The 22073-nt window shown below is 45.8% G+C and overlaps 1 protein-coding gene across 3 annotated transcripts in view; it reads right to left on the bottom strand.

Annotated features, from left to right (window-relative positions):
- The window catches only part of CHD7 (chromodomain helicase DNA binding protein 7), a 128330-nt gene that overhangs the window by 85938 nt on the left and 20319 nt on the right, over positions 1-22073 (bottom strand). For all 3 annotated transcript variants that reach the window (XM_027561043.1, XM_027561045.1, XM_027561042.1), the window contains exon 2: positions 351-781. In XM_027561043.1, coding sequence (XP_027416844.1) covers positions 351-781 — 431 coding nt within the window. The remainder of the gene's footprint in view (positions 1-350; positions 782-22073) is intronic.

Here is a 22073-nt window from a genome sequence, read left to right as displayed (position 1 = left end):
TGGTCTAAGCTTACAAACAATTATGCTGGTAACCTGGTTCTATTTGTTAAACGCCAGGTTTTCACAAAAATATAAGACAGTGATTTTAAATAAGAAACTATTCTTCACCCAGCAACATTTCTAAAAATCTACCACCCAAATCAACAACTCATAATAATGGGAGTCCTAAATTTTACAATGCGTTAACACCTTCGCTTGCTAGTTTGGGTGTGAGAGAAAGAAGCTTAACAGTGAGGACAAAAATCAGCGTGACCCCCCCCCTGAGCTGCCCCTCTCCCCCCATTCCATAGGTTGTAACTGGTGCTTGTGTCTCTACTATTTGGTGGCGGGTGTTTCTGCCCGCAGCCTACCTTGACTTTTTGCTGGATTTGGGTTTTGGCGTGGCAGTTTTTACTTTCTTTTCCTTTGGCTCTTTGGGAATCTTAGGGGCTTTCGGGGTCTTGGGTTCCTTGGGCTCTTTTTTCTCCTTGGGTTCTTTCGGTTCCTTGGGATCTTTTTTTGCCTTCGGCCTTTTCTTTTTCTTTTTCTCTTCTTGGGACCCGTCTAGTGAGTTCCTGTTTAGTTCTTGGTTATCAACCCCACCAGGGAAGTCATCTTTACCAAAGTTTTTACTGGGATCCTCTGCAACAATGTGGTTGTTCTTCTTTTTCTTCTTCTTTTGCTGTGGCTGCTGTTCTATCGACGGCAGGTAATCATCACTCTTCACTAGCTGAGCGTTCGGTCCACTAACCTGAGTCATATCCGGCACTGGTTTCTCTAGAAAGGGCTCCGATGGAGAATGCTAAGAGACACAAATAGGAATTGAAATTAGTTTATCATTCTTCGTAGTTTAGAAAGGAACTGAAAGTTAGTGCTGATAGTTCTCAAACTTACTCTATACTCAAGGTAGCAAACTTCACCCACTATACAGTTGTGAAACTTATCATTTTGTCTCATCCAAAAAAATAGATTTCTTCAACAAGAAAGCTTTTAAATGAATAGAGTTAAAGAGAGCAACTTAGTAATACAGTTAAAAAAAAAAAAATCTGTTCCGGAGAAAGAAAATTTCTCATTCAATTTAAAGACATCTTCCATGTCCTTAGCACCTGTGTAGGAACTGAGGAAGGATGAAACAGCAGCAAAAGCTAAGCCACAAAGATGGAATTCAAGTGGAATTTTCCCCATATAGGAACGGGAAATTAAAGATGGATAATCAAGTCACTTTTAAAAACAGCAGGCAAACTGAGCACTGTAAGAATCAAATACTGTGAAAGTTTGAAGTCCGAGTATAAACACACAAATCTTATACAGTACAAGTCATTTCTAATTTAAATGACACTCAAATGTCAAATTAAAAGCATATATGCCAGCCTATATGCGGACAGGGCTTCCCTTATAGTTCAGTTGGTAAAGAATCTGCCTTTGCAGGAGACCCAGGTTCAATTCCTGGTTTGGGAAGATCCCCTGGAGAAGGAAATGGCAACTCACTCCAGTATTCTTGCTTGGAGAAACCCATGGGCAGAGGAGCCTGGCAGGCTACAGTCTATAGGGTCTCAAGAGTCGAACACAACTGAGCAACTAAGCACACACATACCAGCTTAATGACTTTGGGTTGGTTAGGTTTCTGGTACTGATAGGAAAGGCAGATAATGTTTTTATTAAGTTATTAAAGCTTTACATTTCCAAATCTCACACAGAGGAAGGGAGGGAAGAAGGGAGGCGGAGGCAGAAAGAAAGAGATGCCCCCCAAACAGTCAATCTGACATGACTTGAAGATTTTTGACATCCTCTAGGACCGTATCCCGGAGAAGGCGATGGCACCCCACTCCAGGACTCTTGCCTGGAAAACCCTATGGACAGAAGAGCCTGGTGGGCTGCAGTCCATGGGGTCGCGAAGAGTCCGACATGACTGAGTGACTTCACTTTCACTTTTCACTTTCATGCATTGGAGAAGGAAATGGCAACCCACTCCAGTGTTCTTGCCTAGAGAATCCCAGGGACGGTGGAGCCTGGTGGGCTGCCGTCTATGGGTTCGCGAAGAGTCAGACATGACTGACGCGACTTAGCAGCAGCAGCAGGACCGTATCCAGAGATGGTCATAAATATGGTGGAGAATACCAACACCTGGGACAGGATGCTAACAACAGGGATAGAGGACAACCTGTCTCCACTGTGAACTATGACATCTAATGCGCCTTTACATTTCAACGCAATCCTTGAAAATGTTGCATCTGCAAGCGTCATTCATTTTCTACCTTTTTCATATGCTTCTCCAGACACTGGATAGTAACTATAATATAAAGAGCAACAGTAGTAACAGCCACAAGTGTGCACAGAAAACTCCTACCACACGGTGGGCCTGTGCTAGGTAAGCACTGTAGTCTGGGACACCGTTCGATCCCTGCGCCAGCCTGGAGAGCTCTCTGTGGACACAGAGGCACTCATGTGATGCATGTGTCCAACAGCGACAGAGGCAAGTGACAGAACTGGAGCCTGTGCCCGCCCACACGATCCCCAAGAGAGGAGCCGCCAGAGAGGCCAGGTCTGCAGAGGATGTGAGAGGACCCCAAGAGAGGAGCCGCCAGAGAGGCCAGGTCTGCAGAGGATGTAAGAGGAGCTCAGACTGCAATTCAGATTCCAATACAACCAAAATATGATCATTTACCCCTGTTTTTCAGAAAAGAAGTAGAATTTGAGGAGGCCGGGTGGCTACCCGAGGCCACAAGGGTGGGGGGGCTCGAGGTGTCATCTGAATCTAGGTTTCCTACTAAATCCAGTGCTCTTCTGCCTGGCTCCTGAAACCTCACTCAGAGGCATCCTCCTCATAGGAAAGGTACTGCAAGCTTCACTTTCTTTCCAGTGTTCAGTGACCCTCCAAAAATTCAAAGAAAAGAAACCACTGCCAGGAAAGAAACTGGTTGTTCTGTTCCCACTCAAAGCTACTACAGTACTGGAAGAGCCTACATTCAGTTCTACAGCTGCGCTGGTGTAAGAGAAAGAGCCAGGGTTAGAGTTGTGAGATGAGAGAGAACATTCTAATCCAAACCCTGCCATGAGGTATATTATCTGGGGGGAATCATGCCACTTTTTCTTCCTCGGCAAAAGGAAGCATTTATCCCAAAGTCTCTTCCAACATCCTACGATACTAGAAAATCTTCAAATACATATTGCTGTTTCTTGGTCAGAGCTGAGAGGGGAAGACCCTGAAGGACAGAGGGGAAGACCCTGAAGGAGAGAGGGGAAGACCCTGAAGGAGAGTGGGGAAACCCTGAAGGAGAGAGGGGAAGACCCTGAAGGATGCACAGGAGGAGAGTGGAGCCAGGGCAGAAGAGTGGGGATGCACGCAGCTGCAGGGCATGCCCAGCGGTGACAAAATGAGCACGTCCTGGGAAACATCACCCACCTGCCCTAACAAACAAATGCTTTCAGCAAACACCAACCGAGGACCTAACCAAACGGTCAATGGCTGGCATTCGCAGCAACACGGATGAACCTTGAGATCATCATACTGAGTGAAGTAAGTCAGACAGAGGAGAAATATTGTATGACATCCCTTATATGCAGGATCTAAAAAGAAATTATACAAATGAACTTATTTACAAAACACAAGAGAGACTCACAGACTTAGAGAATAAACTTACGGTTGATGGGGAGAAGAATGGGGAGAAGGAATAGTTCGGGAGTTTGGGGTGAAGATGTACACACTGTTATATTTAAAATGGTTAACCAACAAGGACTTACTATTTATTTAGCGCAGGGAACTCTGCTCAATGCTATATGGCAGCCTGGATGGGACGGGAGTTTGGGAGAGAATGGTGTGTATGGCTGAGTCCCTTTGTTATTCACCTGAAACTCACAACATTGTTTGTTTATCACCTATACCCCAATACAAAATTAAAAGTCTTTTTTAAATTTTATTATCTGAGAATTAATGGGATCTGATTCAACAGTTTTACTATATCTAAGTTGCTGGAGTAGAACTAATTGTTAAATATTATTTCCTCATGTAAATACAATGGAAAAAGCCAGATCTTTTCCTAAGACACATGGAGATCAAACTTATTTGGAACAAGCTGTTTGTCCAGAAATGGAAGACAAGGCATTTCCTGGAAGGGGAAAGAAAGAGGAAAGTCTCTGAGTAAACAGTGCTTACAGCTTAGAATGGTGAATTAATTCCGGGTATGTATACCTTTTTCTAATCTGCATGGCATTAACTCGGGTAACCAGATGCCAGCTTCTGATGAGAGATACCTGTTCCACGGATGCGAGTCAGAAAAAGCATATAACACATAATACCAGAAGTCGGAAAATTCATCTGCACTTTAGCATACAAATCATTTTGGATGCTCCCTTCAGTAACAAATGAAGCCATAAATTAGTATCCCTTAAAAATTTAATCTTCTGTAAGAAGAGGTAGGGGGGAATGTAAAGACCAAATACAAAAAAGACATGAAGGCTGTTTGATAGGCAGCAGAATTCTGTTTGAACACTGCTTGAAGTCGGGTGGGAAAGGTGCTCGGAAATATTATAGTGTTTACCAGACCCACATCTCCTTAAATCTTTTAGAGAAAAGCTGTTTTTGTAAACATTTAACAAAGAACAGATGGCCTGCCTTAATCATGCAGGGGAAAAAACCTGGAGCTCAGAGTAATACCCTGACAAAGTCTCCCAGGTCCAGCCCCCTCACCACCCCCCCCAACCCAAATGCATGGTACAGTCTTCTCTAATGCTATTTAATTTTACAGCAGACATTTTCCCATCATTTCCCACTGCCTGACAGGTAATCAATGCCATTAACATCTGATATCACCATATAGGGCATTCCTAAAACCTCTCATTTATTAGGGCAAATGCAGAGAATGTTAGATACCAAAGGTATTTTGAAATACACCCTTTAGGACTTCCTGCTTGACGCATTTTCTATCATAGTTCCATGTGCCTGTTGGAGAATTATGGAACTTGTGAGGACTGTGCCATGCGCTTTCGGAACTGAAACAGAGTGACTGATATTTGAACAATAAATAAAAATCATCCAAGGTGTATGCTATCCAAAAAAATTACCATAAACTAAAGATGATCATTTTTATCAACTCTATGTTTCATAAACATATAAATTAGGCAAACACATTAACAAGTTTCCTCATGTAAAACAGCTGAACAGACTGTAAATTTAACCAAAGAAGAGATGGGTGAGGGAGGCAAGGCCAACCCCTCTGTTACCTTTAAGCAAAGGTGGCCCCAAAGGCTCAGGAACCTTCAATAGAATGTTAAAAAAATGCACAAGGGACTTCCCTGTCGGTACCGTGGTTAAGATTCTGAACTTCCCTGCAGGGAGCCTGGGTTCTGGGTTCAATCCCTGGTCGGGAAACCAAGATCCCACATGCCACTCAGTGTAGGCAAAAAAAAAAAGCCCAAGAAGACACTTTACATCCATCTCCGCCGTGTTTTCCCTCCAACATGAACCACCATTTTTTGACTTCAAAGCCTATCTTATTTAACCATGTTTTTTCTTAATTATAGTCTTGAAGCCTCAACTTGCTCTCAAGGCCGATGACCATGAGTCAGTAAATAGCATGCAATGTTTCCAACACAGACGATCCCTGCAAACCCAACACCATTAGTAATATCGGACGTCTGTGGGCAAACATTCTACTCAGCAAGTGACACCATACATATAAAATCAAAATGCTACTTTATAATAAACAGAAGATACTACCAACTAGATGAGAAGACACAGCACTTCCGGGGGAAACATCCCGCCCCACAAAGTAGGCTGAAGGCAGGCAGGCACTTGGGTGCTCAGAGAAACTGAGATCCATGGGGAGAAGTGGCAGGAAAACTGAGCTGCATGTGACAACAGGTGCAAGCTCAAAACATTCAACTATGATTGCAATGGCTTGTAAAAATACAAATATTAAGTAGCCATTTAAGACTAAAAAGTACAGGGACTTCCCTGGCAGTCCAGTGGTTAGGACTGTGCACTTCCACTGCAGGGGCACAGGTTTGATCCTTGGTCGGGGAACTGCGGTACTGCAAGCCACATGGAGTGGCCAAGAGGGGGAAGAAAAAAGACTGAAAAGTACAATTTGGTTGTTGGAGATTTTTTAAACGGCTTTGGAGACATGTTCCCATTACTGGTTTTCTTCACTTCTACTCTTCCAGTATTCCACAGGCTCTCAGTCCTTCCACACTCTTAAAAATGAATTCTGGTATGAACACTACAGCTCAATCTCCAGTCTAAATGTACCAGGATTCAACAGAGCATTTAGCAAAGGTTTCGTAAATTCCACTGAGATTTAAACATCTTTTTCTGGTCAATGACATTGACAGAAAAACCATCTCAGTGATACCTGGTGCTCAAATCACTTATTCATCCAACAAACATTTGAGGCTGTAACAGTGAACCAGGGAGCCTGGGTGCCTACTGAGGGAAGGCAGAGCACATCACCCAGCAGACACCAAGGAGGCTTCCAGGTAAAAACATGGTTCAGGGAGGCAAACACTGGCCAGGGGCTCCTTCCTCAGTGGACCAGCTGGAGCAACAAACCACGTCTAGGATGTGGTGGACTAAAGACACAAAAAGGCCTCACAGGGAGCTTTCAAAACTCTCCAACAGTTTTCAAAACTGTTGGAGAGGAGATCAAGATGAACAGGTATTAGTCTGAATGGTCACCTGAAATAATTTTTAACTTTCATCCTTTGATACAAAATTACAAGGACAGGAACAATCTTAAGAATCAAGGATCGGAATATTTTCTGTTGGACCAAATTTGCTCTCAAGAGTCAGGGACTCAAGCTCAAGCCTTTCCTATACCAGTTAGTTTTATTCAGCTCATTTAAAAAGAACATTTCTAGGGAAAAAAATATCAAATGAACACTTTTATGAACACAGACACAAAAATGAATAGTGTCACACTTGTTGGTCATATGACCTGAGAAGGCAAAAAGTATAGAAAAATTTTTTTCTAAGTTTGGGATTTTAAAAAGTGTTCCGAGAAAAGAAGACTCAAGTCATGGGAGTTTTGAGAATTCTGGGTTAAACAATGTTAAGCATTTTTCTTTACTGCAAAACTCTTCAAACCCTTACTACACTCTGAAGAGGGACGGGATACAGTGTGCCATACAGATATTTAACCATGGCATTCTTTGTCCAAGAATATCTTGAATAAAAATGTTCTTTAAAATGTACTCTGGATTTAAGCAGCTAAAGCAGAGCAAATCCATCACCTCTGTGGGAGGAATGTGAGAGAGAAAGAGGGCTTGTCTTAAAGCAGTGGTTACCAAATATTTTAAAAGCTAGTATATGACTCTATGAATAAATACAATTTTATATAAATGCACTGAAAACTGCTTACTCAATTATGGTCATGTGTAGGAATAAAACAGGGACATTAGTATAATCATATAATCAACTGACTTATACAATTTCCATTATAATATATATATGCAGAGAAGATAAGTTAAATAAAATTAATTTTAAAATATAATAACTTATCTTAGTGTGTCCCTCAGAATCATTAATTTTAGACTTGAAAAAGAAATTTAGTTACTGTGATGTATCTCATTTAAAAATAATCCAAAGGCATTTTGACAGCATCTACACTGTAAGTGCATTTTGAATGAGAAGAGTCCAAAACAATGAAAATGTTGAACCAACTGGGCGTGTGAAATTCAGTGTTAAATAACTTCCCATCACTCAGTGAATCCTGACCACCTTGCAGTGCTAAGGGTGAAACTGCATCACAGGCAGCGTCACTGGCCTCTGTAACGCGTGACAGGCTGTGCTGTGGTGTTTCTACGGTCAACTGGACCTCAACAGCCCAGCGGAGAGACTCCATCCATGCTGACCCCCTTCCTAAGCGTCTGAGAAGTTCTGAGTGGCGTGCACTCCCTTCCAGTGCGGGAGAACAGGGCGTCTGGCCACTGTTCCTCCCTGTCGCCGCCCTCTCTTCGTGTCCATGCGACCAGACTGTCACGCTGGGCTGGGTGCCGCCCTGCGGCTGAGCGAGGTGCCAGCCGGAGGGTGCGGCTCTGTGGCCACCATGCCAGTTGGGTAACAGGTCAATTCTACTGCTTAGAAAAAGCACCAGACCAAGTAATCACCTTACATTTAAAAAGCATATAGTGAGACAACATGTTTGCCCCATCCAAATCACACACACACACACACTGAGGGCACAGAGTTAAAGTGATGTTAAAGTTTCAAACTTTTGTTTTGTTTTGTTGTTTCTCCATTGCTTCACAAGTGCCTGGGAAAATTAGCTTAGCTGTTTAGACAAGACTTGAATGTTGTGTTAACATGTGTCAGTTCACCAAAGAGCCAGTGCGCTCATCAGACCATGCCCCTAACCTTGAGAATCTCCTTCCCCAAAGCACTTGTAATAGAAGGGAGATGCAGAGGGGTTGAGAAGAGCCTCACTCCTCTGGGCAGGGGAGAGACAGAAACCAGCACAAATACAACACGATTCAAAGCCGTTGAGTGACTTCCTGGGCCGCCTGGACGGCACACAAGGGGACAGTCCCTGCAGGCAGCAGGCCCGCCCACCCACCCATAAGGATGACACCCACTCTCCTCCCACAGCTGCCGCACCATCCCCCCACCAAAAAGAAACAGGGTCTGCAACTGTGGCATCACAGTGTCTCTGACTTCCAGTAAGCAACCCAAACTCTGACCCCATTAGAGGAATCTGAGACAGGGCCAAACTTTCACCCTCTTGTTCCAAAGGTCTTGCTTCCTAAAAGCAGTAAATCCTCAAGTGTTATCTGTTACTGGACATTACTTCCTAGAAGTAAAAACAGGAAAGATAACTAATATGCTTGGGGTCCTTAACAAGGTCAACTCTACTGTCTCTCTTTTCCCTCCCGTTTCTTCCTTCACCACCTTACACAGGGCACCCTGCCCTTAACAGCCTCCACTCCACAATCACCAGAGAATGAGAATCTGTAGAACTAATCCTAGTTACAGGGGCGTTCCTCTTCCTTATTTCCAGTTATCTCTAAGGTCTGTAATGTTCTCAAAAGGCTATCTGGATGCTTGAATTTGGCAGCAGACACCCAGAGCTGAAGCCACCAAGCTTACTAGGGCTCAGGCTCAGCAAAACACAGGACAACAGTGCTTCCGGGCTGGTGAACATGTTTTGCATAAATAGATCCTATTCAAGCCACTATGGACAAAGACCAAATTTACATAGCAAAAATAGTTTAGTTCAATTCAATCGTTTGGTTTTTGTTTTTTTTTTTTACTGTACACTTTCATTGTTGTTTTCTTCTTCTTTTTTTTTTGCTATCACTGGTATACCTAAAGTTAGTTGATCCTTGAGTTAGAAAGGGGGAATGTATGGAGTTTGGCTCTGGAAAAGCAATTCATTCCACACTTGCCCTTTATAGACTTCTAGCCTAAAAAGGTCAGTGTTAAAGGTAGCTTACAATGCTGCTCCTATGAACTTAAAAAGTCAAACCTCAATAGACTGAAAGGAAAGGGTGTCTTTACCCAACACAGAACAATCCCAGGGGTTTGTGTAGAAATGTGAATAGAACAGTCTTTAAGGGGGAAAAAAAAATCCATTTGTAAGGAGCTCAGTAATAAAGCTAGTTTACACCCAGTAAGTTCTCCAGGACTCAGAGCTTGTGAGGCTAGCAAAAGATCTAGTTGGCAATAAATGCTTAATGATAGACTACTTTGGTTCTATTAAAAAAAAAATTGTTCACATCTTGTAGGAGGCAGAATTCTAAGGTGACCCCACAATCTCCACCTGCTAGCCACGAGGGAGACCCATGGCTGCTGGCCAGCAGACGTGGCCAAGCTGAGAGGGACTCGCAGGTACGATTAGAAACCCCAAATCAGTTGGCTTTGAGTTACTCAAAGGGGAGATGACTTCGGTGGGGCCTGACTTAATCAGAAAGCTTGTAAAGAGGGTATGGGTCCTCCCTTGAGGGCCAGACACTCCTTGCTGCCAGCTGGGAGGAACCCACCATGGTCAGGAGCCAAGGGCAGCCTCCAGGGGTCAAGGGCAACCCCAGGCTGAGGACCCGAGTCACACAGCTACCCAAAGTGAATTCGGCCCACAACCTCAGTGGACACAGAAGTCAATCCCTGCCCAGCCAAGACTCCAGATGTAAACACAATCCCGACTCCTGATGGTAGCCTGAAGAGGCCCCAAGCATAGGAGCCAGCTGAGCTGGGCTCAAATCCTGACTCACAGAAACAGGGGATAAGAACACAGTATTGTCTGAAGCCACAAAGTCTGTGGCGATTTGTTATGCAGCAACAATGCATACCTTAAAATCCCCAGCCACTCACATCTTTATTTTTTTTCAGTCTTTCCCCCTCCCCATCCCGGATCTCCCTTGCATGTAGACATCCTGCCGACCACAGGAGGACAGATAACACAACAGGACTTGTTCATCCCTTCGTGATGCTGCTCGGCTCCCATTGACACTGAGCTCTCCTGTGCCAAGCACCACTCCAGCCTCACAACCACCTGGGGAAATTATCTCCATTTGATAAATGGGAGGACTGAAGCACACAAAGAGGTGACTTTTGACTTGTCCAAAGTCACAAAAAGCTGGTTACAAGAGTCAAGATTCAAGCCAGGTCACCTCTCTGCAGAGCCCACATCTTAGCTACTACACCAACTGTCTAATCACTGCAGCTCACCCATTCCTGTGAAAATCGCTCAGTTGTATCTGACTCTGCGACCCCACAGACTGTAGCCCGCCAGGCTCCTGGAGTGGGTAGCCATTCCCTTCTCCAGTGATTGTCCCGATCCAGGGATCGAACCTGGACCTCCTGCACTGCAGGCAGATACTTTACCATCTGCGCCACCAGGGAAGCCCATTCCTGTTGATGTGTCTTCAGAGAGGAGGAAGGCGTAATGACACAGACAGCTGTGTGTGAGGTACCAGCTAGACAGAGGTGGGACCCACTCCGACAGGAAGAACCCAGATGAAATGAAAGGTGTAGGTGCTACAGGCAGGCTGGAGTCTGACACTCTGAGATAGTCAAGCAGCACTGAAACCATCACAGGGAGAAGTTTTTTTTTTTTTTTTTTTAATCGCTTTGTTCAAATTTTAAAAAAGAAGGGAAAAAAAGAAAAGAAACTGCATTACAAGCAATATTAAAGATTCCTGATGTGTATTTTAACAGAAAAGTTTCCTGCACCTTAGGAACAGTCGGTTTAACACTTAAAGGGGATTGTGTCCCCATGACTCCTTCCAGCTGGAATTACACATGAAACAGAAGATACCAAAGCAATTAAGTATTTTATAAACACTGCTGAGGGGTCAAAAAGAGGGAGGTTCATTCACTGACTAATAACGCAGTAATAAACAAACAGCAATGTTATGCAACTGAGAAAATTATTATAATTGAATCTACACAGCTGGGCAAGAAGAGAAGGCTGGTTATGTATATCAGCTCACAATTGCTTTGTGTGGGTAGGTTTTAGTTTTAGAGCTGGTTCAGAATGGAGACCCTTCTACAGTCAAGATCTTTTTTTTCTCTCAACCAAACACGATTCCACAATTACAACTGCAGGAGGGAAAAGAACTCAATGAATTGCCCACCAATTATTTGCTCCCATTTGTACTACAGAGGGGTCCCTATGTACAGAGTGGGCAGGAGGTGAAGCTTTCTCGTGATGTGCTCATTTCAGATCTCTTCCAGAGACATTTTACCTTGTTTGTGCACGGCTGTATGAATAATGAATGACTGTGACTGGGGGCCACATTGAGGGAAAGCAGCAGAACAAAGTCGCTTCTCACATTTTAACATTTGGCTCCCACTGTGTTCTTGGAGCTCCCTTTCCACCTTGATATCTGCCCCTTTGCAGAAGACAGGCAGAGAAACACCACCAATTACTGCACTTTAGTGTACACAGGTGTGTCTAACAGGGTCGGAAGAGCAACTGGTACATTTCCCTTGAATTGTTGAAGTTTTAGCATCAGAATCAGAAAAGCATCATTATTCTCTTGGGTTCAAGAATGAGCTGAGTAAAAATCCACCGTCCATCAGTTAAATGCATTTAAAACACAAACCAAAGCAAAAACAAGCTTCTTTTCTGAGGATATTTCTAACTAGATGTTACCCTTTATTACTACATGAATTCTCTTCTTAATTAAGTGACTCCATCTCAACAAATCTGTGATCTATGTCAGGTTCCCATCTGCCTAAAACCTAACTCGCCTGAAACTCGGAAGGATGATTAGCTAACCACCAGGGCAGAGGTACCAATGTATTTTCGACAGGCACACATTTTACATCGATGATATCTATTTTTATGAGATAAAAGTACTAAAGCTTTAATGGTGGCAATTAAAACAGCCAAGAGTTTGAGCAGCTCGATGGCTGAGTCACAGACCTTTTACCTATAATGGGATCCATTATATCCCTGAGCTCAGTTTGAGGGAGTAAAAGAGGAACGGATTTTTAAATATGGTGATAAAACAGCAGTACCCTCTGAACTAAGCAGCTTTAGTTTAAACTGCTGCGTGACCTACCCTGTGCCTAATGTCAACATCCAGTCGAGCAGCCTTCTTCAAAGTTCTCAGATACTTCTGCCTGTTTGAAACTATTTGAACACGCTACAAAGATGCTGTTACATCATGATGAACATCTGAGTGTATCTGTTTCTATTTTAACTTATCTGTATTTAAAAACATCACTTTTTTGAAAATGCGTAACTTCAGATGACTTATGACAAAATATCAGTTATGTCTAAAATAATAAATATTTATATTGATATTCCCTTTTAAAATGTAATTTAGGGGTGTGAATAAGAATGTAATTATTCACAAGGAGATGGTGTAAAGTTTGAGCAGTATTTATGGATGAACATCAGCAAACAAAGGAGTGGGGTGTTTTTCATGGCATTTTAACATTATTTGAAAGTATTAGGATCATAAGCTCTGTACTTGCAAAAATGTAATAATCGCCCAACATCCAGTCCAACACTAACCACTTCTCTAATTCAAGAACCCTAAAGATTTTCTCTTTTGCTATTATAGCACATTCGGAAACAGAAATGGAAATTATCTTGGGAACAATCTCACTCACAAGTGTTTGTATCTGTTACTATCTTGATCCCTAGAGAGAGCAGGCAAACAGGAAACAACATGCAGAAGGGATTTACCCCTGACCAGAAAGGATCCAGCTAAGGCTGGGGCAGCCATGGAGCCACCCTGGCCCAGGTGGCCTGAAGGCAGTCAGCCCCCTGGGGGCTGATGAGGATCTGTGCCCCCACCAAATACTCCGGCATTAGCCAGGTGCTCACCTGGCCGTGTTCCTCTGGGTGCTGGCAGCTCTTTCAAGATAAATCATCTGAAGGAAGAACAGTAGGGTGGACTAGTGGGTTCACTATTAGGCTTGGTTTTGAGCATTTTTCTCTGTGGGGGCTTTATCAAGTGTGAAGACCGATTGTCTCAAGATGCCTCAGCTTCCTGTCTACAAGACGAAGAAGTGGAGGAACTGGTCTGTAATGGCTTCCAACTCTAAGACTCTCTAGACTGATATTCTCTACTGTTAAAATCTGGCGTCAGCCCTGTTTAAACTACCACCCCACCTGTCTAACAAGAAATGAGCACTCATAAAGTGAAATGGGAAGTGAAGATTGTTTCAGAGGGAAGTATTAAGGAAGTTTTGTAGATAAACACAAAAAACAAGTAAGACATTTAAAAACCTACAATAGAAAGCCCAAATTAAATACGATATACCGGAATTAGAGATGCAAATGAAATCTTAACATAAACAATTTACTTTCCCCATTTATAAAAACGAGAACTTTCAGAACTTCACTGCAATAATTCATAACTTCATTTCATAGATACCTAATATCTACAAGGTTTTCTCCCAGTAAGTTTAGTCTCTGCTCAATATAATGTGTTGCAATATTTATTCAATATCTTGTGCACGCATGCAAGCTCAGTTGCTCAGTTGCGTCGACTCTTTTGCAACCCTATAAACTGTAGTCCACCAGGCTCCTCTGTCCATGGGATTCTCCAGGCAAGAATACTGGAGTGGGTTGCCATGCCCGACTCCAGGGGATCTTCCCAACCCAGGGATCAAACCTTTGTCTCAAGTCTCCTGCACTGGATTCTTTGCCACTGAGCCACCGGGGTATGCACAAATAATACTACTCAAGTATAAAAGAATCATTCACGTTTGTGAATCCCTGAAGTCATAGATCCACACCAAATAAACCACGGGCAGGTGACGGGAAGGGGAAGAACAAAGAGGAGGTGGGGAGGACAGAATGTGTCGTTCACAGCAGCCATAGGACCTGGAGAGGAACACACACGAGGAGCACTGGGCAGGGACCTCTCCCAGCCCTGGAAGGTCCGCTGAGAACTTCTGAGGGGAGCACTGTTGACTTCAGGGAGGTGGGGACCCCCAATTCCTCACAACACAGCTGACTGCAGCGTGTAGCACAGATGCTCCTCACCCAGGGCCAGGCCACACCAGGGCTCCGATCACCCGCAACGAGAAAGCCTGGGAGCGACCCTCTTTAAAATCGTCATTTATAAGAAGCAGGCCTCAGGAACGATTTAAACAGCGGCAGCCTCCAAACCTCCATCCCTCCCCACTCTGTCCCAGCCTCCTGCCTCCCACATTGGTCTCTCCACCTTGACACCCTCCACCCCTCACCCTTGCTCAGGTTCTCAGTGACCAATTGAACCTTTCTGGATCCTCGTTTCCTCCAGCTTTGCCGCCTCTCTTTGCTCCCCTTTATGACAGAATGCTCCAGGGAATGACGGCATTTGCTGCCTTCCCCTGGTAGGCAGAGTTCACACTCACATTCCACCTGAACAGCCAGTCTTCCTCACTGGGAACCCCCTCCCCATGCTCCTGAACTGTCAGCAGGAGCTGACAGCCTTACCCCCAGCTTCTTCAGGGACCTCACAGACCTCACAACAGCCTCCCCACCCTTCATGAGCTCCTTCAGTGCTGGTTTCCCATGAACCTCTCGGCCCATAACTCCCAAGGTGCTCTGGACCCTCACGTCTGGATCTGAGATCTCTGCCTTCTCCCTCAGCAGGGGTCACGGCTCGAAACACCACCCACCCGTGGCTGATGGCTCCCAAGGCTCCTTTGAGAGTCCGGGCCCCTCCCCTGAATTCCATACGGCCCCATGCAACTGGCAACCTGACCTGGCCACCTGCACGCCCCCGACAGGCATCTCACACTCCATGAATTCTAAACCAAACTCCTGATTTCTTTACTGACTCCAGCTCCACCAGCAGCAGAAGCCAGATATGGGGAGTCTCCCCTGACCTCTGCTTAGTCTCACCCTCCACTTTCACTCCACTATGTGGTTCCTCCTGGCTCCACCTGCAACACAGACAGGACACACCCTCTGACGACCACCCCCTCCCCCACTCTACCCTGCTAAGCACCAGGAGACCTGCCTGGACCACTGTTGCCACAACCTCTGTAACTGACCCCTATCTCCCAGGCTTGCCATCCAGCCCAGTCTATTTCCTACACAGTCCCAGTGATCCTTTAAAGATGTAAATAGGACCAAAACACACCTCTATTCAAAACCACTAAGACCTTCTCCTCTCATTCACAGTGAAATGGCAAGTCCTCAGCATGGTCCACAAGGCCTCAAATGGACCCCTGCCACCTCCAAACCTCATCTCCTGCAGACCCACCCCCCAACCTGCTCTAACTACGCTGATCCATTGTCGCTGTTGTTCAGTCACTCAGTCAAGCTAGACTCTCTTGCAACCCATGGACTGTAGCCCGCCAGGCTCCTCCGTTCATGGGATTTCCCAGGCAAGACGACTGGAGTGGGTTGTCGTTTCCCTCTCCAGGGGATTTTCTTGACCCAGGGATCGAACCCGCGTCTCCTGCATTGGCAGGTGGTGGGTTCTTTACCACTGAGCCACCAGGGAAGCCCACGCTGATCCCTTGCTTACTGTCAAAGAACAAAGGGCAAAAGCTCTCCACCTCAGGATCTTTGCACAGGCGGCCTCTGTCCTCGGAGGACTGTGAGCCTCTGATAGACTGTTTGTCTATATACATGTTACCCTTGACAACGTGGATTTGAAAAGCAGGGGTCCACTTACTCGAGGACTTTTTTCCAGCAGTGCACATCACAGTACTACATACACACTTGGGGTTGGTTGAATGTGCAGGTACAGAACCATGGATACAGAGGACCCGTGGACACAGGGAGGACAAACGATAAGTTATATTCAGATTCTCAAGTGTGTGAAAGGTCAGTGCCCCAACCACCGAGTTGTTCAAGGGTCAACTGTATACATAGGCATATATACAAGAATGCGTGCCTGTCTCTCTCTCCAACACCTAAAGCAGGAACTGACACATACCATAGGCCTAGTATTTACTGATTATGAAACCTTCCCCAAATGTTAACACAGACGTCACACTTCCAGCCTCTGTCTTGATTACATACATGCTCTGTGGGAGCTCCTGGTGACTGCTGTACCGCCAAGGTGCCCACAAGGGTATCCTAGGACACTGTGGACTAATAAATGTGTGAGTGAGTGAGTGCACATTCTTCTGCCTGGTCTGAGGCAATGTTGAAACATTTGATGGCCTTTGAAAGCCGCACCATCTGCCTGCTGTCTGCACAAATTTCTCCTTCATTTCTCCTCTTTCCCTGACTTAAGTACCCCCTTTCTTCCTGACCCTGCAACAATTAAGTTGCATATCTGCTCCCATGCAAGTCTGCGCTTCTCTCTTCTCATTGCAGGGACACCACTATTTAACTAGACTTCTTTTAAGGAGAGAATACTTTCTTTTTATATCTCCATGACCTCACGGAGTGACTGGCACGTTACAAATGCTCCAAAACGCTGCCTGATGAATAAATGGAGAGTGGATGGATGGGTCGACAGATGTATGAGGTTCTCACCCTATCTTTAAATAATATCTTTAAAGAAGTCTCAACAGGCCCCAAATGCTGTCCCTCTGCTATGAAAGGATCACCATCCCTCAGCTCATTTCCAACAAAAGCACTCCTGGGGAAGAGACCTAGAAAGAGTTCTCAGAATCTGGCCTCCAAAAATAACGTTAGTAAGTGCTGAACTACATTGATTGTATATTTTTATCTAAGACAGCGTATCATTTTCCTCTATGTACATGTTTAAAATAAACTTTAAAATTCTAATGACTCTGAGCTGTGAAATATTTCAGTTGCTTTAGGTGGAAGGTTAAGGCATGGTTGCAAATTTTGACACACGCGTGCTTCTCTTTTTTGCTCTGACCACAGCCCATCTCCTGAGGGGGTGGGGGAATGATCATGTACCTTCTGCTGAAGCCCAGGAGGAGAAGCCAGGAGGCTGAAGGAGGCGTTTGAGTTGGCTGGAGGGATGAAGGACCCAGGGTCTGCACTGGGTTTAAGGAGCTCTGGTCTAGTCCCCAACCACAAGGTCATGAAGCTCTAGACCAGGCTGTGTCACCACGAAGCCCGATGACCCACCTGGCCACAAACTCCACAACTTCACTCACCATCTCACCTCCTCCCCCTCCACTGCTGAAGCAAGACACACCCAAAAACACTGTGCTCTCTTTGCTGACTTCTTCCACCAACCTGTGAGGCCACCACCCACCTGGTTAAGCAAGTGAGCAATGTGGGAGCCCAATTCTCCCTCCCTGACCCCACCACGCACACTGCCGTGGTCCTGCTTCCAGGACTACCTCCCACCCACCTTGTCCTGAGGCCTGGGGTGTCCGAGGCGGTGGCCACCAGACACACGCGGCCTTGGAGCACTAGAATCATGGCAGGTTTGAGCTGAAAGGGGCTCCACGTGTAAATCACACCAGAGCTCAAAGGCTTAGGAGGAAAATATGTGGATGATCCTGTTAATATTTTTGTATTAAATATTATTTGTTGAAAGGATATTCAGTTATTATATGCTGAAACCATATTTTGGGTATCTTACATTAAATATGGGCTTCCCCAGTAGCACTAATGGTAAAGAACATGCCTGCTAATGCAGGAGACATAAGATACACAGGTTTCATCCCTGGGTCAGGAAGGTCCCCTGGAGGAAGGCATGGCAACCCACTCCAGTATTCCTTCCTGGAGAATTCCATGGACAGAGGGGCTGGTTGGACTACAGTCCATGGGGTAGAAAAGAATCACACAAGTGAACCGACTTAAACACATATGCACATTAAATATACAAAAATGAACGTCGCTATTTCTTTGTTTCAATGTGATGAGGAGGCAATTTTACTCAAAACCTGGGGCTCACATCCAATTCCCCCCTGGGCAGCACTGCCCAGGGAATTCCTCAGTTTCTCTGCTGCCCGCTCCCCTCATTTCCCCACCCAGGGCATCTGCTCTTTCCCACCTGATAGCCCTCCCCGGAGTCCTCAGGTGAGTGCTCCATGACCCTCGGATCTGGCTGCCCTCCACCCAGCAGGGACGACTCAACCCAGAAGGTACCTCCTCCCACAGGACGCCCTCCAATAGCATTCTCCCCATGCCCTCCATGGCCCCGCAGTGCCCCTCTCTCCCAGGCTCTGCCTTGGGTACGGAGCACTGCATGGGCACCTGCAGAACGAATGTGCCCTGCCCTGGGGATACGGCACAGAAGGTGATGGACAGGAACCCTCAACTCACGCCACTTAGAACACAGAGTGGGATACAGAATATTTTAGCAACAATACAGTCACGGAAGTAGTAATAATATAATAATGAGGCATTAATGGCAGCACTAATTTTGAACTGTGGTGTTGGAGAAGACTCTTGAGAGTCCCTTGGACTGCAAGGAGATCCAACCGGTCCATTCTGAAGGAGATCAGCCCTGGGTGTTCTTTGGAAGGAATGATGGCTAAAGCTGAAACTCCAGTACTTTGGCCACCTCATGTGAAGAGTTGACTCACTGGAAAAGACTCTGATGCTGGGAGGGATTGGGGGCAGGAGGAGAAGGGGACGACAGAGGACGAGATGGCTGGATGGCATCACCGACTCAATGGAAGTGAGTCTGAGTGAACTCCGGGAGTTGGTGATGGACAGGGAGGCCTGGCGTGCTGCAATTCATGGGATCACAAAGAGTCAGACATGACTGAGTGACTGAACTGAACTGAATTTACAAACAACGTATCATGCAGAAGGCACAGTTCTAAGCACACTAGTGTATGATCTCAGTCTCCCTAACAACAGTATTTGTTAATGTTGTTAAGTCACTAAGTTGTGTCCAACCCTTTTGTGAGTCCACAGACTGTAGCCTGCCAACCTGTTCTGTCCATAGGATTTCCCAGGCGAGAATACTGGAGTGGGTAGGCATTTCCTTCTCCAGGGGATCTTCCCAACCCAGGGACCAAACCTGTGTCTCCTGCATTGCAGGCAGATTCTTTACTGCTGAGCCACTAGAGAAGCCCCAACAACAGCATTAAACAGATATGATTCCTACTGTATAGATGAGAAAACTGAGGCCCAGAGAAGCTATGTGGTTCACCCACAGTCACACAGCTGATTCCACAGTGATGAAACCAGCACTCCAAGGCCATGCTCTTCCACGCTGCGCCTGCTGCCTTCCAAGACGAGTGATTGCAACGTAGAGAGAAAAGACGTTACAGAGCAAGTGATCTCTAAAACTACAGGTGAACATTCTGGACAGAAGTCCGGGGTGAGAGGGTCTGGAAGAACTAGGATCAATTCACCTTCTCTGGGGAGGTGAGAAGGAGAGAAGGCAGAGGAAGATGGGGCTCTGCTCACTTGCAGCTGCAGAAGGAACTTTTCTATGGGACCTGCACAGGATCCCTGAAGACACGAGACAGGATGACCCAGAAGCCTGGCCCCTTGCATCGCCCCTGGACACAAGAGCAGGGGGCCTGTAGTGCTCACTCCTTGTCTGATGAGTCAGCCTGGACCTACTGTCCTGACCGACGAGAAACCCAGTCGCCCTGGGAGGAATTCTCGAGGCCCTGCCTAAGGGCTTCTCAATATTGTACTATCTTCATCCAATGGACAGGTACACTTACCTAGACATTAAGGAAATTTCTGATGACAAAGTTACAGAGTAGATATGTTACAAAACCACGAGCCTATGAGTTTACCCAAGCGTACATGGCAAGTAGCCAACAGGGATCCAAAGTAACCCCAAAAGCACTCCGTCCTTAAGAATCAGAATCGCTGCTTAAGGGGTTGTGGCCAAGGGTGAGTTAAATGATCAAACAGCCAAGCAGACATGACATACTTGAGTAGACTGCAAAGTTCACATTCATTGTAAAGATGAAATGTGAGATTTACAAGAAATGCTTATCTTGTCAATTCAAACAACATCAAAGGACTTCCCTCCACTCTTAGGCTCTTTTTTCTTTTTCCTTTTAGTGACAGCAGACAGCAGGAAAGTGGGATGAGCAATAAGCAAAGATTTCCACTGGTTACCTGGGAAGAACAGTGATTTTGTTTTTCAAGTGCAAGTCCTCCCATAAGTGTCTTTGTAAACTTCAACACTGGATACTTTTTACAGTGTGAAGATGGCTCTCGGCGGAGGAAGGAAAGTAGAGACTGTGTGTCAGGTGATTCCGGTCTCAGCACCACCTCACTGATCTGTCACTAGCTCCTCCACGGCACTCAATCCAGCCCCGAACAGTTATCACACCAAGCACGGCACTAAGATGCTCAGGTACCTTCTCTCCTAAGATTGCAAGTCCGAGAAGTTTACAGGGGCTTCTCTTATCCACCTTCGACCTCAGGAGCCAACAACACAGCCTGGTACACGGTAGCTGCTAAGTGTTGTTACAACCATCTCTGGGTGCACTGCAACATCGTATTCAGAAGTCCACTAAAATTTCACAACTTAACAATAGGAGTTATGTAGGTGAGAATTATATAAGGGTATGAGAAGAGTTAACCTTTGAGACTGAAGCTGGTAGGACTCAGTCCTCATCTTATGGGACACCTCACAGTAAGACCGTGTGACCCCATCAAAGGTTCCCTGCTGGCCACTCTCTCCTCGCCTGGGATCTAGGAAGAATGCCTGGTGGTGGTCTCTCCTCACTGCAGGTCCTGGGACCCTCTAGCCTAGAGTACCAACGATGGGCTGTACAAGGGCCCTGGCCTCACCTTCCTCTTCTAACCCTGTCAAGGCCTATGGCAGAATATTATCTACGCAGGGCTTCTCAAGTGGCGCAGTGGTAAAGAATCCACCTGCCAATGTAGGAGACACAGGTTCGATCCTTGAGTCAGGAAGATCCCCTGAAGAAGGAAACGGCAACCCACTCTAGTATACTTGCCAGGAGAATTCCATGGACTGAGGAGCCTGGTGGGCTACAGTCCTTGGGGTCGCAAGAGAGTCAGACACAACTTGGCGACTAAACAACAACAACATCTATACAATTATAACTGTTAAACTCATCCCCAAATTCCCGTATCCAACTACCTATCTGAACTGGAGTCTAGGAGCACCTCCACATTAACATGTCCAAACTAAACCTGAGTTTCTTGCACTAACCTGGATCCTCAGATCCCCCAACTGCTCCAGTCAGAACCATGATGGCTCTCATTCTCTCAAATCCCATTTCCAATCCACTGGCACAATCTGTCACTTCCTACCGCCAACCCCCTAGTCCAGGCCACCATTGCATCTTGCCTGATTGACAGCCTCTTTGTGCGACCGAATTTGCCCTTCTACCTATTTCTCCTATTTCTTAGAGACGCACAGAGAGAGCCTGCTGACATACACAACACCTCGTACCACTCTCAAGCTCAAACCCTTCGACAGCTTTGCCATCTCACTCGTGGTAAAACTCAGAACTCCTCACCATAGCTCACAATACCCTGCTTGATCGAAAACCACCCAGTCCCCTAAAACCACCCCAACCCCTGCCTTATTTACTCTTCTAACCAAAGTTCCTATCCCTCCCTCCCTCCACTCCAAACACACTGGCTTCTTTGCCGCCCTCAAGCGTTCTAAGCACACTCCTGCCCCAGGGCCTCTGCACAGGCTATACTGGCTTCCGCCAGGCGTGTATAAGACTTGCTGCCTTTACTCTACTGGGGTGTTCTGCTCAGTGTCACCTCCAGGGCAGGAGAGTCTTGGCAGCAAAGAGTTCCACTAACAAATATCAAAGCGGGCAGCGCCGGGGTAAACGCCTGCTTAGTGGTGACAGTCAT

The sequence above is a fragment of the Bos indicus x Bos taurus genome, chromosome 14 (assembly GCF_003369695.1).
Source record: "Bos indicus x Bos taurus breed Angus x Brahman F1 hybrid chromosome 14, Bos_hybrid_MaternalHap_v2.0, whole genome shotgun sequence".
NCBI classification, from domain to species: domain Eukaryota; kingdom Metazoa; phylum Chordata; class Mammalia; order Artiodactyla; family Bovidae; genus Bos; species Bos indicus x Bos taurus.
The sequence above is the reverse complement of the archived record's forward strand: the minus strand, read 5'-3'. Positions and strand labels throughout refer to the sequence as shown.